The sequence below is a fragment of the Drosophila biarmipes genome, chromosome 3L (assembly GCF_025231255.1).
Source record: "Drosophila biarmipes strain raj3 chromosome 3L, RU_DBia_V1.1, whole genome shotgun sequence".
NCBI classification, from domain to species: Eukaryota; Metazoa; Arthropoda; class Insecta; order Diptera; family Drosophilidae; genus Drosophila; species Drosophila biarmipes.
In genome coordinates this window covers 19,556,654-19,571,889 of record NC_066613.1, presented here as the reverse complement: position 1 = coordinate 19,571,889, position 15,236 = coordinate 19,556,654, and the positions used below count along the sequence as shown (strand labels likewise).

The 15,236-nt window shown below is 44.1% G+C and overlaps 5 protein-coding genes across 6 annotated transcripts; 2 read left to right on the top strand and 3 right to left on the bottom strand.

Moving 5' to 3' along the window:
- Positions 1-203: 203 nt before the first annotated feature.
- Positions 204-4,088, top strand: LOC108035367 (Y-box-binding protein 1). The gene is made up of 4 exons (XM_017110965.3): positions 204-659; positions 1,867-2,607; positions 2,675-2,775; positions 3,237-4,088. Exons 1-4 carry the CDS (start codon positions 494-496, stop codon positions 3,282-3,284), a joined length of 1,056 nt encoding a protein of 351 aa, XP_016966454.1. The 5' UTR covers positions 204-493; the 3' UTR covers positions 3,285-4,088.
- A 121-nt stretch (positions 4,089-4,209) lies between these two features.
- LOC108035368 (uncharacterized) lies at positions 4,210-5,447 on the bottom strand. The gene is made up of 2 exons (XM_017110967.3): positions 4,871-5,447; positions 4,210-4,812 (listed from the first exon to the last, which is right to left on the bottom strand). Exons 1-2 carry the CDS (start codon positions 5,363-5,365, stop codon positions 4,393-4,395), a joined length of 915 nt encoding a protein of 304 aa, XP_016966456.1. The 5' UTR covers positions 5,366-5,447; the 3' UTR covers positions 4,210-4,392.
- Positions 5,448-5,855: 408 nt separating this feature from the next.
- Positions 5,856-7,415, bottom strand: LOC108035688 (uncharacterized). 2 transcript variants are annotated; one of them, XM_017111406.3, is made up of 4 exons: positions 7,045-7,414; positions 6,757-6,989; positions 6,557-6,701; positions 5,856-6,490 (listed from the first exon to the last, which is right to left on the bottom strand). In XM_017111406.3, the coding sequence occupies exons 1-4, from the start codon at positions 7,357-7,359 to the stop codon at positions 6,131-6,133; spliced, it is 1,053 nt and encodes a 350-aa protein (XP_016966895.1). In that variant the 5' UTR covers positions 7,360-7,414; the 3' UTR covers positions 5,856-6,130. The 2 variants fall into 2 exon arrangements, with proteins under 2 accessions (XP_016966895.1, XP_016966894.1); XM_017111405.3 differs by having other exon boundaries at positions 5,856-6,701; positions 7,045-7,415.
- A 293-nt stretch (positions 7,416-7,708) lies between these two features.
- Positions 7,709-10,818, bottom strand: LOC108035586 (uncharacterized). Its single transcript, XM_017111257.3, has 4 exons — positions 10,457-10,818; positions 8,460-8,839; positions 8,267-8,394; positions 7,709-8,213 (listed from the first exon to the last, which is right to left on the bottom strand). Exons 1-4 carry the CDS (start codon positions 10,688-10,690, stop codon positions 7,834-7,836), a joined length of 1,122 nt encoding a protein of 373 aa, XP_016966746.1. The 5' UTR covers positions 10,691-10,818; the 3' UTR covers positions 7,709-7,833.
- On the top strand, positions 8,923-10,206 carry LOC108035587 (kelch-like protein 21). Its single transcript, XM_017111258.3, has 3 exons — positions 8,923-9,088; positions 9,152-9,572; positions 9,643-10,206. Exons 1-3 carry the CDS (start codon positions 9,084-9,086, stop codon positions 10,096-10,098), a joined length of 882 nt encoding a protein of 293 aa, XP_016966747.1. The 5' UTR covers positions 8,923-9,083; the 3' UTR covers positions 10,099-10,206.
- Positions 10,819-15,236: the final 4,418 nt, after the last annotated feature.

Below are 15,236 nucleotides of genomic sequence, written 5' to 3'. Positions count from 1 at the left end.
TGCAAAATAAAATATATTTAAATTATATATTACTTTGATTAGAAAACAAATATGAAAGAGTAATAAATAAACAGAATATAACATTTATTTGAATTCAAATGTAGCGGCTTTTTAACAGAGCGGCTCCGTTGCGCCTAACAGCACGCCAGCGACCACTGCTTACAGCCCAATCGATAGCAGCTATCGATTAGCCGCCGCCAGCAACCCTGCCTCCGGCTGTCATGTTTCACTTCCGGAGCTTGCGAACAAAATAGAATCGCTAAGGCAAAGAAAACCCTGCGAGTGGCGAGTGTTTTAAGATCACACTCACAAACAACATCCAAAGTGGTTAGTGGCAGCTGAGAGTTGAGTGCCAGAGAACCCGACGAACAGCAGGGCAGACGGATAACCAGTGTGCGGCACTCGCGACCACAACAACAGCAGCCTCCTCGTTTTTCCCGCTTTTCCCCCATTCAACACCCCGTAGCACACACATAACAACTGCGCCACAACGATGGCCGATGCGGAGAGTAAGCCACTGGTCCCCGAGCAGCAGCAGCAACAGCAGCAGCAGCCGCAGCCGGAGCAGCAGAACCTGCAGGAGCAGGAACTCGAGCAGGAGCTGCAGGATGAGCAGCAGGCGCAGGGCAAGCCCGCCCCGCCGCCCAAGGAAGTCATCGGTAAGGCTAAGATCGGCCAGAGGGCCACCCTGCGAACGCACTGCCCAAATCCCAGCCCATTTCATTCATATGCGAGAAACACATGGCGGCTGCTACCAAAATAGCATTCGAGAAAAAGGAGAGGAAAAAAGAAGAGAAACATGCCTCCCTGCCTGCGTGTGCATGTGTGCGTGTGTGTTTGGGTCTTAAAATATACGCGCGTCGGCCATTTTGTGCGGCCACAGGCAACGCATGTACATATGCACGAGTGTTCGCGCCGCCGGCTAACCAAATTGAAAATCTGCCTTTCGCCGGTCGTCTGTCTGTACAACCACCCACCCAACCGCCCCCTGAGCGCCCCCTACCCCTCAGCAAAAGTCCCCCCTCAGACACACGCACACACATAGTCAGAGCCAGGGCAACCCAATTTGTTAATGCGCGCGCATCGCGAGTGCGAGCGAGATGGCGGACAGCCGGCGCGAGTGTGTGTGTCCATTGTTTTGGTACATCTACTCGTACGCACAGACATACACACGCACACCTGGCTTGGTGGCGATTCCAAAACACGAGACTGGAATAGTGCAACCAATGCTGCCAATCCGTCTTGGCATAGCTCCCGTTATAATGCCGCCTTATCACCTCCTTAGATGCATTATGCAGACCTTGGTAACCCGAGTTACAGTGGTTTTACCACGAAATTGGTGGTCGTAAAACCCTTTTATGGTCCAAATTACCATATTTTTGCACGCTTCATTGAGTTTAGAAACTATGTACAGGTTAGCTCGATTGTATGGCATTTTGCGCATCTTTTAAATCGTTAGTTGTTCGTCTTCCACTCTATCAAAGTTTTGATACAAAGTTTTATGAAAGAAACTAAAACCCCTAAGCATTCGAAAGTTGTAATCATTTATTTGTTAAAAATGTTATATAAAACTATTTAAACATAGTTAACCCTTAATTTCGAAGCTTTATTTTTCTAGAAAACTAAATCATAACATTTATATCCCTTTGCTAACCATTATTGTATGGTTATCCTAAAAACCGGGACCATCTTAGCTTTTAAAGGCCATCAAAGGGCACATTTTTATTCCAAGTTTGTATATTTAGAATATGTAAACTGCGCATTATGAAGTGTTAATCAATACATCAAAGCTCTAAATAACCGTGTAAACATATATTTCGCCCAAGCTATAACCCCAATATAGACTAATCATTTTTTCAATTGCAGCCACCAAAGTCACCGGCACCGTCAAGTGGTTCAACGTGAAGAGCGGCTACGGCTTCATCAACCGCAACGACACCAAAGAGGACGTCTTCGTGCACCAGAGCGCCATTGCCCGCAACAACCCCAAGAAGGCGGTCCGCTCGGTGGGCGACGGTGAGGTCGTTGAGTTCGACGTGGTCATTGGCGAGAAGGGCAATGAGGCGGCCAACGTGACCGGTCCGTCCGGCGAGCCTGTGCGGGGCAGTCAGTTTGCGGCAGACAAGCGCCGCAACTTCCGTCCCTGGATGAAGAAGAACCGTCGCAAGGATGGCGAAGAAGGCGAGGAGCTGGAGTCGCCGGCCCAACAGCAGCAGCAGCAGCAGGCACCGCCGTCCGTTGACGGTCAGCAGCAGCAGCAGCTGCAGTCCGGCCCGCGTCAGCCCCGTCAGAACTTCCGCCGAGGCCCACCCGGTGGACCGCCCGGAGGACCTCGTGGTGGCCCCCGAGGACCGCCCGGCGGAGCTCCCGGTGGCCCCCGGCGTTACAACAACTACTATCCGCGCCAGCCGCGACGCGGTCTGGGCGGCGGTGATGGCAGCAGCGCCGAGCCCGGCGTTCACGACCAGAATCCCGAGGGACTGCAGCGGGGCGAGGGTCAGGGACCGCGTCGCGGTGGTGGCCCACCAGGTGGACCCCAGAGGCGCTTCTTCCGACGCAACTACAACAACGGACCACCGCCACCACGCCGCGATGGCGGGGAATACAGTGAGTTGAATCTGTCCCACTATTCCATATTCTTATTCTTATTTGAAACCTATGTTTTCCCCTGCAGTTCAAGGCCAGGGACCGCCACGCCCTCAACAGCCACGCCCACGTCGCCAGAATCGGAAACCAAATGGCCCTGGCGGTGGTTTGGAGCAGCAGCCACAGCAGGTAATGAACTAATCACCACAACAGAAACAACCGAAACATCTTCGCCAAAGCAAAACTACGATAACACCACAACATCTAACTAGTAAACATCAGCAACAACCATCGGCAGCCATAGCAACAAGGTCTACGATAATAACACGGTGGCGGTCTTAGAAACGAACTAAATGCATTACAGATGCGTTCATAATTAACCACTAACAACAGCCACAGAGCCACTCGCACCCACACGAAGAGCAGAGAGAACAGCGAAAGAGCGGAGAAACCTTAACACATAACTAACCTAGAGGCTTTTGGGGTCTAACATTCTTTTATTTTGGTCACCTGTAACTAATTGGCTAACACACAGACACACATTTAATGTAAAACAGAAAACTGTATTTTACTTTTATCGTTTGAAAACCCTAAGTTGACTTATCATTATGATTTCTACCCCTCGCCATCCCTCCACACAAAAACCCCAGACCGGCGCTCAAGAGCTGCAGAACACAACCACAGAGAGCACTGCATAGAGGGGACCGTCGAACCGTCGTACAACATCAGCAGTAGCAGTAGAAGCAGCAGCAGCACATCAACATCCAGCAGCAGTCCCTGCAACATGGAGCAACAACATCAGCGAACATTGCAGCACTTTGCCAAATGAGCCGCCGCGTTTTTTCGGTTTGTTTGCTTTTTGTTTTGTTTCGGAGGGCAGCAGAACGAATTGTAAAACCAATACAACACCTAACATCCAGCAACAGCAACATGAAAATGTATATCAAATTCAAAAACCAATTTCTATCCATGCCTGGCCGTCGAAAATTGCAAAGATGTCGAATTGTATTGATTGAACTACAGCGAAAAAACAAAAATAAATTCAAATACGCCCAGCAATTTAGACCGCGCCGGTACATTTACCATTTACCCTAATGTTTATTAACAAAATTTTATTTATTCTTGAAACCCTTCTCGAACGTTGTTACGTTGTGCGTTAAGCGAACCCATAACTCTAAGTTTCTCGTATTAAAGATCAACATTAAACACAAAACACTTAAACCAAACAAACACACACAATCTTGTCCCATTTATACATCATCCTAAATCGAGAAATTCAAGAATCAGGCGGAAACAAGGCCCCACTCAATGTATCAGAAATAAAAGAGCAAAGCAGAGCAAACAAACTTAAGTGAGAAAGAAATATGTAATTCACAGCAAACAAACAAAAAAAATGTAAAAGAAGCAAAGCAAAAATATACAACAAATGCAAGATGGCAACAAAAGAAAAGTAAAAAAAAACTTTAAAAACGTATTGGAAAAAATAAAAAAATTGAAAAACACTGGTTTAGTTTTCTTAATTTTTGTGGGAAAAGCAATACTTGATTTGAAAACACTTCTGTATGTTTCGACAATATATAAGTAATTAGATTATCATAAATTCTAATGAATTTGAAACACATCTTAAGCTTCAAATCTACAATTTATATTGCCTTTTTCGGGTAGAAAATATATTAAAATCAATTGAGGGCAAACCAATTTATCCATAGCTTAAAAACTCAATGGACATAAATACAAGCACATTTTTTAATCTGCATTTTAGGCTATCTCTTAGGCTAATTTAGATGGTATTGGCGCGGTTAGGTGCTACAGGTTGGTGGTCAGGGATGTGACGGTCGAAATGTTCAATCGCTCCAGCCGGCCCAGGACAAGTAGCTCATCAATGGAGCGCTTGGCGTAGAACTTTTGGTCCTCGCTCAAGCGCAGGAAAGCGTGGGCCCAGGCCTTGGCGTAGGACTCCGCTTCGGACAGGGCGCTGGCGTCGAACAGAAAGCTGCTCCCCGCGGCCTTGGGCTCGTTTGCCACATGCCTGGAGCCGGACGAAGTGTGCTGAATCTCCGATGGGTCCAGCTCAATGGGCAGCATGGTATGCTCCTCTGCCTCCGCCACCTCGCCTTCTTCCTCCGGCTCGGGCTCGGGCTCGGGCTCAACGGACAAGTTCTCCTCGGAAAATAGCTTCAGCAGGGGCCGCGCTTTGGCGGATTCCAGATCACGCTCCGATTCCGGCTGAAAGTTATATTGGTTTAAAAATAAAGTTTGTTTTAGTAACCAGCCACCCACTTACAGTCTGCTCCGCGGCACCGTCCTCCTCCAAATGCACCTCCATTTCATCCTCCACATCGCTGTACTGGTTGAGCGGATCCATGGTGACCTCGTACAGTCTCTCGCACTGGGTGACATAGGTTGGAGCTCGCTTGGTGGTCGTCTTTTGGCTGCGCGGCGCCTGGTAAACGGCGGCGGACGCGGGGGCATGGTTGTGGGAGAGACTCCCGTCGGTCAGATGGGCGTTCTGCTTGAGGTAGCGCACATGGCACTTGTGGATGCGCAGGTTGGAGGTGGTGCCGCCCGTGGACTGCATCACACGCTTGCAGCCGATGCAGAAGTAGCGCCATTTCAGCTTGGACCCATCGGGACGGGCTATCTCCCGGTAGACGTTCCACACGGAGCTGCGCTTGTTCTTCTTCACCAGCCGGTACTCGCCGGTGTTGATCTTGAGCAGGATGTCCAGCTGCGCCTCGGTGCACTTCTCCTCCTCCTCGGGGGCGTTGATTATAAACATATTTCGTATTTCTTCTTGCAATCCGCTGAAGTCGAAAATATATCAATATATTCGATAAGCCGATGACAACATTACCAATGCGATATTTTTTTGGGCCAAAATACCGAATATCGATATTATTTGCAAATAATTTTACTTGCGTTTCTATTCACTATTAGTTTTAAAATACTTAAATTTATATTTTCAAATATCATTATTTTATGTTTTAAAAAGAAACATATTCGATAAGTTTTTTTTTTAAATTCGAGAGCCTGGACAATGTTCGATTAACATAGTGCGATAGTAGCGGTCTATACCTCGCCACCCGTCGATAACATCCTCGTAGCGGATTTTCGAACCATTCGAAATGTTACAAACACTGAAATAAATACTTTAATTTGTTAAAGTTGAAAATTATTAGACTTTTTTCAACCAAATTAATTGGCTTTGAACTTTTAGTGTCCGCCAGAAATAGCGCTTTACCGCATTCTAACCGAAGAAAAAATTTCAATTTATTATCTTAGGTATTTATTTGCATGTTGACATTATCTTAAATTATGAAATTGAGCCACTGCCACATTACACAATATTTTAGCCATGCCGTTTTGAATGCCGATTGATTACTTTGGAGTGTGGTTTTCCTTACTTCTTTTTCGGACAAGTTAAAGTTAATTTGTTTCGAGAAATCGGTTTGCAAGTAAGAAATGAGGTATGAGGAAGTATATTATATTTAAACGTATCAAAAATTGTATTGTGTGGCGGCTCACTAGGGTTTCAGGAAAGTATTTATGAGGCTTCCCTAGGACTACTAAGAAGATCCATGAAGTCCTTATGGAACGACGACATCTCACGCACAAAGAACTTCATCAGTTTACATTTTTTACGCTCTATGACCAGTTTTTCCTCCTCTATTTCCATCATTCTGGCGGCCCTCTTGCGTTTGGTTCTCTTTATTTCTTCGATCGTAGAGTTTTGTTGATCCAGCTCGTCCTCATAGTTCTCCTGCGAGTGTACAGTCGAGGATTCTTCTATTTCCCTGATAATGTTGTCCTTCAGAATGCGAAGTTCATCCACGTCGTCCTGGGAGTCATCTTGGTCCTCGCCCAGATCAAAGTTATCCTTTTTAATTGGCCCCGACTTTAGCGCCTTGAAATAATGTTTATCCTTTAAAGATTCATCATTTTGACTGGAAAACGAACTATTTTCGCCTACGTTGGTGGATCCATGGCCAGAGTTATCCGACTTTCTAGGCTTGTCCTCCACTAGGTTCTTTTCGGCATTGAATATCAAGTTTAGGGTCTCGTAGTACTCCCACTGCGATGGCTGTCCGGTTGTTTTCTCCTGGTGGGCTTCTCGTCTAACAAGGAAATGGATATTTGATTTTATTTATTGGCTGTGACTTTATGTTTTACCTATAGCGTTGGGACATATCATCAATTTTGTTCTTAATTTCCGTGAAAGTGAAGTGAAGGGACTTCATTTCGCCGGTCATTTTCCAGATAACCTTGACGCGACGACGGGAGTCCCGCAGATCGACGCAGTTGGCTGCCCAGAGCTGAAGGAGCATCTCAGTTGCGTGGTAGGACCACTCCGATGGCTTGAAATTGTTCCAGGCAAAGCGGTTCTCCGGAGGAAGATCAGCATCCTGAAAGCGAGCATGTCAATTGGAGTGGTTGTCAGGGAAGTGGCGCTTGACATACCTCTTGACCGGAGGGCTCCGCGTCCGTGAACGTCCCGGCGTTGGGCTCCTGCCTCCGCAGGTACTCCACGTGGCACTTGTGGGTGCGCAAGTTCGACGTGTTGAAGGATCGCATGACGCGCTTGCAGCCTGTGCAGAAGTAGAACCCATTGATGATGGCTCCGTCGGAGCGGACTACCTCCCGGTAGACCTGCCACACGGTGCTGCCATGCTTCCGCCGCAGCAGGCGGTACTCGCCGCGGAGCACCTTTATCGAGATCTCCCGGCCGGACTCCTGGAACTTCGACTCGTCGTGCAGCGTGCGCGCCTCAATCATTTCGCGTCGTCCAATGCTTAAATTTAATAAACAAAATGCAGCTCGACCAGGGCTGGAGAAACATCGATGGGCCGATATCAATAACGATAACGATAAGAAAATTTCCGGGACAGCAACCACACAAATGTTAAAAATTCAATTAGCTTAGGTTTTTATTCTTTATTACTTTAGTTTGGTTGCTATTTAGGGGACAACAAAATATGTGACGATATCAACAGATTTTTCTTTCCACTTCTTCCTTCGACCATTTTTGGTATGTAAGAAATGTATTTAAATAAACAACAACAATATAGAATGTAAAATATGCATCAGGTTATATTTGATTTTCCGGTTAAAAAATGCCTGGAAGTTAATTGTAACTTAAATGAATGTTTATTTGGATAAACTTAGAGCTGCAGTACATAGAACATTCCATAACATCTTTCTTCTGTATCTTCTTCTGAGATAGAGCAAACCGTCCTCTATTTGTAACACTTAATCTGACGGATTTTTAAGGCTTAGAAAATGAACTATATCTTTGTGGAATGAGTTTAGCTCTAGCAAAGCTTCTTTCATCACCTGCAGCTTTTCTCGCTCGATAAGAAGTTTCTCCTCTTCTATTTGAAGGATTCTCTCTGAATGGCTAAATGATATATTCGTTTTGCTGCGGTATTTTGAGATGGGTGACGGGGAACTGTCTTCCATCGGCTCGTCCTCCTCCTCGTCCGGCATGTCTGGGACAATTGGCGACGGAGAACGCGTTCGCTTCCTCGTTTCAATTTCAGTTTCAACCGGATCATCTCCTGCCATGGATTCATTATTCATCGAAGCCATTTCATCGTTTTCAGATTCGCCATGGCTGAACAGCGCTTGTTCTGTAAGCAAAGTATTTCTAAGCGTTGCTGGTTTATTTACTATATGGGCCTACCTGGATCATCCGGCACTATGTCGTCAAAGACATTCACGGCTTTAGTGCCAATTAGGAGTGCCTGAAGCCTGTGAAAGTACTCCCACTTGGACGGAACGCCAGACTCACGGACTCTCTCAGCTTCTATACTGTAGGTAAAATGTGTAAAATTAAACAACGTAGTCAATGGAAAGCTTCAAATCTGTTAACTAACCGATACTTGCGCGACATGTTGTCCATCTTGGTTTTGACCTCCGTGTGACTCGGCCCGAACTGGCTCATCTCCTTGGCCATCTGTCGGTAGATAAGGATGTTCTTGGCCTCGCCGCGGAACTCCTTGATATGCTGCGCCCAAACTTGCAATAACATTCTTTCGGCATCCTTTTTCCACACGTGCCGATCCGTTTTGGTGTAAACGTCATTAAATTTCTCTTTTTTATAGTTTTTGGTAATATGGGTTCTAACAACTGGCTCAGAGGTTTCGGCAGCCTTTGCCACTCGCGGAGCTGCCGGCGGCGATTCTTCGTTACCAAGCAGGTTGTGCAGCGGTCTCTTCAAACGTGGCTCTGCCTTTCGACGTTCCGTTGTCACCTCCTGAAACTCGAAAGTTTTTTATTTCAGTGCGTTGCTCAGATCCATTTTAAAGGAGAGTAGTCGTATTTTCTGCCAGCCGAAAGTCGGTCACACTTCTTGAAACTATATTTATGTGGACATATACGCCCAAAGCAACAGTATCTGGTCATCGCTGACAAGTCTAATCATTCGCGCTATAGCTTGCAATAAAAACAACTAACTATATATAAATATTTTATAAGTATACTTCGGGATATCTTTAAGGATGTGGTAAATATAAGCTTACGATGTAGTTTTAGTAAGACCTAGAAATTAGTCCCATCCCATTTTCAGGTCGAACAGAGGATCTGCACTGCGTAAGAGAGGACTTTTCACGGACATTACTGTCCGAATCGGAGATTCCGCATTCCAATGCCACAAGATAGTTTTGGCGACGGCATCCGAGTATTTTGAAATATTATTACAGAAAGACGGTTTAGATACGGGCGAAGTGAAACTGCAGGAAATACATCCAAAAGTTTTTGAAATATTTCTTGATTTCATATACACAAAAGATAAAGGCCCATTGCTGCAAATCAACGCGGCCTCATTGCTGTCCCTTTTCAAGTGCGCAAATATGTGGCTGGCGCGCGAGGTTCAGCAAGTGTGCGAATCAATTCTAGCAGGAAGAAGCATGGAACCCAAGGAACTGATACAACTGTATGCCCTATCATTTCTTCTGGACAACAAATCGTTAAAGGCGCACGCCCTAAAGGTAAGTGTGTTTAGCAATCTAATCAATGATTTTGTGCTGTTGCTACTTATCAATCTATAATTCCTCACAGCTATTAAGAAGCGGCAACAACATGGATTGTCCGGAAGTTGTGGAATTGGAAATAGACTGCTTTGTGGAGTATTTTTTCGGCACGAACGGGTTGGAGCAATGGAAGCGCTTTAATATGTTAGATAAGTGGTTAGAAAAACATATTCCCCAGGAGCGGAGGGACCAATGGAAGCGCTGTAATATGATAGATAAGTGTTTACAAGCGCCTAATCCACAAGAACGTAGGCTTGTAGTCACGCTCAATCGGAATGTCGTGCAGAAGCCTAACCCGAAAGCAGCCGCAACGGAACTTGATAAGATCACTGCTCTTCTGGCTAGCATTGACTTTATGAGAATGTCTTTGGATGATTTTTACAAAGGCCCTGCTAAGTCAAATCTGCTGTCAGAGTCGGCTAAAATCGAGTTTATGTATAAACTGGCTAAATCTAACAATGGCATCTACAACTACGGATACTAAGCTTAAAATGTAGTTCTATTTCAATATTTTCTCTTTAAAAAAAAACGTGTAAAGCCAGTACAAAAGAAACCAATAAATAAGATGATTTAAGAGCAGGGAACACTACAATCGTTAAAGAATTTCCTATAAAACATTCGTAATTGCAGTGCAAGTGTGTTCTCCGCTTATCGCGAGTAGAAGTTCATTTAATATGGGCTCTAGGCCTGACAGAGTGTTTAAGATACATCAAAGTACCCAAATTTGGATACCCAGCAGGGAGGCAATGGTGTTCTCGAACACATGGCTTTGCTGGGGGAACACAGACTACTGCCCAGAAGATACAAAAGGGGCGTGTGCCCCTGGCGCAACCGAGACTCACTTCATCCGCCGGGGCGTCCTCGGCCAGGAACACGGTTTCGTAGAACTTCTCGTACTCGGATTTTGGCGGGAACGTTCGCCCCGCCTGGGCGTCTGCAGGGCGCTTCTCTCCGCCGAGGCTCCTGAGCCGATTGTTCAGGGCAATGCGCTTGCTCCTCGGGCCGCTGATCGTTTGCCGGGCCTCTTGCGCCAGCTCCTTGCCAGCGGCGCTGGCTCCACTCGTTCTCGACGGCATGGCGATGTGCTCCTCGATGTCCTCCACTCGGTGATCTCAATTGTTCTTATTTTATTGGCAAAATTGCTTTTAATTATTTTATATTATCCTCGCGTTTGTTTTCGTCACTAGGGGCGGAACAAAATACGATAACCAAGCCATACTATCGATGCTAACGGAAAATGTGTTTTGCAACACTGGCAATTAGCGATAGACCACCGATAGGTGACAGCCCTGGTTGGGCTTGGCGGGAAAATTTAAATATCCTAAGTGGGAACAACGAAAAGTAAGGTGTCTTGTAGTTCTTTTTGTTTTCCCTTTTTTCTCCATGAGATGGCAGTTTGTGTTTAAACATTTGCTTAGCTTTGTTACAAACTCGAGAATTTTCAAGTTTTCCTTGGGAGATGCCACCCTTAAATGCATTACAGGCTAGTTAATTTGAATCAATTGTTGGGCTTACAATTGCCCCAGATGTTTTCGCACGCACTTTTAGCTAATCAAGCTGGGTCAGCCGGCATTTCTATCTGCATCTGCAACTGGAAACAGCATCTGCATCTGGGAACGAGCCCAAGGCAGAGCGGACGACAACAATCAGCGACAATTGCCCAAAGATTGCGACTAATGGTTGGCCGACGCACGTCGTCGCATCAGACAGAAGGTGCCTGTGGGAGATTTTCGACCGGTTTTCGATGATTCTCCTGTCTTCCGACTCTTCCAGTTATCACACCGCGAAAAATATCAGCTCAGGAAGACAACACACATTGTTTATGCAAAAAATCCATAAAAATGTGGCGCTAGGATTGACTTTGATAAAAGGAAATACTTTACGGGTTCTCTTAAAGTCAAGCATTATTTTATATTTATTTATTTTTTGTTACTGGACTTATTGTTCTCTGTGGAGACTCCTGGCTCCTGCTCTGGGCCGGCTGCAAAATGCTCTGGCTCGTGCCCGGTGATTGCCAGCTGCTTGTGGCCAAAACTTATGGTTTAGCATTTAACCTGTCACTTAATCGAAAGAGCTGCCCTCTGCCATCCAGAAGTGTTTTAATGACTCTTGGCTCGTGCCGCAGCAGCTGCTGGAGCCAGGCTGCCACTGGTTCCCCACTGTTAGATGTCCCAGATACCAAATATTACGAGGGCAATTTGGAAAGCATTAAACGTTCTTTAAAACACACTTCAGAATGTTTTTAAACCATTTTTGGTTTCATCATTCTGCAAGAATATTCCGGTGTGATGGGAATCTATTAAAATATTATGCTAGCCAAAGGCAGATACAAATAATAGAAAAGGCATTAAAAAATGTAAATGCTTTGACAATTTAATTTAAAAAATTATATAAACATATATTCCTATGTAAGATTTCAACTATTGACCTTTCTGGCAAAAATAGAATAAACATCAAATCTAAGGACAAAAACCTATAAAGATTACCTCTTCTTACATAATGGAATTATTTTATATATGCATGGAACTGTTCTAAAACTGAAACTGCCATTGTGATGCCCTGGACCCTGGTTCCCCCTCCAACCCAATCCCAACCCAAACCCATTCGGGCAGCAGCACATGAGCACGCTGATCCAACTGTCTTGTTGATCGTAGCTTTCCTCATTGTGTCGAGCCAACTTAATTGTTTCTTGCGGTTGCTGACATTGTTTCTTTTTTGCCATCCGCTTGGGAGCCCCGACAACTGTGGCCATGACTTTGTGCAACTGGCGACATCGGAGCCCCTGTAAAGCACTTGGAAAAAATGCAAAAAACTATCATAATTACGGCAAATATTTAAAAATCCTAAAGTATTATTTCCATCTCTTCAAGTAAAATATTTGTGAATTGCACATTTTTGGGTGGTTTTAAAAAAGAAGTTGTTAGACGCTTTTATCTTGAATCTCCTTTTCTTCAAGTGCAGAAACATTAACCACTTGCCGATGGCCCCTTGGCATCATTATGAGTCGGGCTCCGAAGTTGAGACTGGGCGAGACCTTATTTGTTTGGCGCATAATTTAAGTTAAAGCCCGTGCAAATGTCGCATTGTTGAATGTTGTCCGTTGCCCGTTGGCCGTTGCATGTTGCATGTTGCCAGTTGCCAGTTGCCGGCTGGCCTACGCGTTTTGTTGCATGGCCCAGAAAGAGACAATTAAATTAAATGAGGATTCATGGGATCCTGTAAGGAAAGGGAATATCCTCCTTATGTTTATGTGCAATGCCGAGGTATGCTAAAATATTTAAATAAACATGTTTAACAAATCAGCTTGTTTTACAAATGAATAAATATATTTTAATTGATGTAGATCTATCTTATTTTTCCTTACAGTAATACTTTGCTCACAATTCTTTATATTTTTGAATTACAGACTTGGCTATGTTTCTTTTGGTGTATTGATGATATGGCCCAATCCGTTGGCTGTGCCTGCTGGCGCTTGATTGCAGGTTGTCATGGGCTCGGCGCACTCGACGCGCATCCATTCAGTCAGGACTGACAGACGGCACAGCTCCACGGATCCCCACATCCTATATGTAGGATCCCCAGCGAGCGGCGTGTCTCTCCAATTGCATTTCTGTTGGCCATGTCCCTTTTTTGACGTGGGTCGATGTCGGTCGGTTCTTACGAGTGCTTCCCCAACTGGTTTCCAGATCAATTTGCTGCATTGTATTATACTATTGCATTTTCCCTCTCCGAATCGGTTTCAAATCACCCGGGAGTTGCATTTGTACAGAGAAAATTCACAATTAAACTATGATAATTTTATTTGTTTTAAATTAAATAATTTCCTGGTATTTTTAAAAATTTTAACTTTGTTTTTACCTATATTTTCTATACTGTACTCTACAATATTTCTCCCTGTGTACCTGCTCATAACTATATTGACACAAGTCTGGCCATAAAGAAACACAACTTATGCGAGCGGTGCGCGGTGCGCCATGTGGGTGGGTGGTGCAGCCAGATAAGATATGTGCATATGCCTCTAAACCGAACAAAATCTGCATAAATGTGCCACAGCTGAAGCCTTCCCAGCGAGGCTTAAGTGTTATTTTTCGGCCCAAAGAAGTCGCCGAAACTGCAGACGTACGTAGGTAAACTCGACGGGTTTCACAACAATCAGATAGTAGTCATATTACTTTCACATGGCAAACTATTTACTGAGATTTCTTTTGAACTGCATTATATATCGAACTGCAGGTATATCAAAAATAAGACTAAAAAAATCTATTCACAGGGATTATATTTCATAGGAAGATAACTCTAGTGATAGAAGAAACTTGTTTGCTCACAAACGTAATTAGTAATTTATGTCAGACTCCCCCCACTAAGATGAAGTTGTTTTTGAGATAGGAGTTACACCCAACCTTTTCTCATAGACGTATCAATTAGGCGGACAAGCCCAACGAAATCTGTTAGCTCCGTGGGCCGAGCTTAACCCAGTTTAAGCGACCATCTCTTCGCGGCACAAGAGTTCTGGGAAGAAAGATATAACAAATAATTTCCTTTGGCTATCACTTGAATCTTACCGTGAGCAACATTAAATGAGACTATGCCGCCTAACACACAAAGCCGGGCTTGGAGATAAGCCCAGAAAGAACTGGGGTTCTGAGAGGCGGAAGATGCCCAACAAATCAGTGGTTAAATGTCTTGATGAACTGAATAACCGACTTTGGGATACCTAAATTTAAAGTGGTGGGATCATAGTTATACATTTTCCATTTAATTTATTTCATTTTCGCATGGTAAACAACATTTTTTAATGGATCTAAAGTGTATTCCGCCCTAAGATTCATTTCCACTTAATAATTTAACTTTCCTCACTTTGAACATTTCTGAAGTTCATTTTAAAGTAGATGTTGTCCCCACAGCATACCCCATAAGGTGGGTAAACTAATTCGATTTGAGAAAAGTCAATTAACCGTAGAACCCGCTCAAAACACGAAACCAATAAGTCGGCTTATCAGAACGATTGAGCGTGCCCCAAACAGTTCGCGGCCATTGAAATTAATTACGTGTGTGCACAGGAAATAATTTTTATCTACTTTATTGTTGGTTTAAAGAAGTGAAGTTTTCAAGAAGATTACATATTTTCTGTACGATTTTAATAAGAAATTTATAAAAATATATGAAAGAAGCCTGAAAATGCAAACGATTTGTATTAAAATATCGTTCCTAAGTCGACGATGAAAAGTATGCAATATTTATTTTTACTTTTAGACCGTTAATAAAGGTAGTTTGGCAAACTACAAAAAAGTTAAATATATACAAATATATCAAATTTTTTGTTTTAAAAGTTAAAAATGGTACAAATCTCTATAAAATGGGTTTGCTATATTTTTTATTACTTTCAGTTTCTTAAATCTTTGGTGGAGTTTTCTGATACATAGACTTTTTTCTGAGTGTGTGCGAGTGGGGGGGGGGCAGTACTCGCGACAGGGGGAAACAGTAGCAGTAAAAAGTTTAATGAGCTGCGAGGAAGAGGAAGAGGAGGAAAGAAGGCAACAACACCAACCACAAAATCGACCGCAACAACAAACTCAACCAGACGAAGTCAAAACAAAAACAGAACGATCGAAAAGCGCGTTT

Coding starts and splice junctions, on each gene's coding strand:
- LOC108035367 (XM_017110965.3), top strand. CDS start 494: ATGGCCGATGCGGAGAGTAAGCCACTGGTCCCCGAGCAGCAGCAGCAA. Junction 2,608..2,674: donor CCGCGATGGCGGGGAATACA/GTGAGTTGAATC, acceptor TTTCCCCTGCAG/TTCAAGGCCAGGGACCGCCA. Junction 2,776..3,236: donor TGGAGCAGCAGCCACAGCAG/GTAATGAACTAA, acceptor CAAAAACCCCAG/ACCGGCGCTCAAGAGCTGCA.
- LOC108035368 (XM_017110967.3), bottom strand. CDS start 5,365: ATGTTTATAATCAACGCCCCCGAGGAGGAGGAGAAGTGCACCGAGGCG. Junction 4,813..4,870: donor ACGGTGCCGCGGAGCAGACT/GTAAGTGGGTGG, acceptor TATAACTTTCAG/CCGGAATCGGAGCGTGATCT.
- LOC108035688 (XM_017111405.3), bottom strand. CDS start 7,359: ATGATTGAGGCGCGCACGCTGCACGACGAGTCGAAGTTCCAGGAGTCC. Junction 6,990..7,044: donor CGGAGCCCTCCGGTCAAGAG/GTATGTCAAGCG, acceptor GCTCGCTTTCAG/GATGCTGATCTTCCTCCGGA. Junction 6,702..6,756: donor GATATGTCCCAACGCTATAG/GTAAAACATAAA, acceptor TTTCCTTGTTAG/ACGAGAAGCCCACCAGGAGA.
- LOC108035587 (XM_017111258.3), top strand. Junction 9,573..9,642: donor TAAAGGCGCACGCCCTAAAG/GTAAGTGTGTTT, acceptor AATTCCTCACAG/CTATTAAGAAGCGGCAACAA.
- LOC108035586 (XM_017111257.3), bottom strand. CDS start 10,690: ATGCCGTCGAGAACGAGTGGAGCCAGCGCCGCTGGCAAGGAGCTGGCG. Junction 8,840..10,456: donor AGGACGCCCCGGCGGATGAA/GTGAGTCTCGGT, acceptor TTCGAGTTTCAG/GAGGTGACAACGGAACGTCG. Junction 8,214..8,266: donor CATAGTGCCGGATGATCCAG/GTAGGCCCATAT, acceptor CTTTGCTTACAG/AACAAGCGCTGTTCAGCCAT.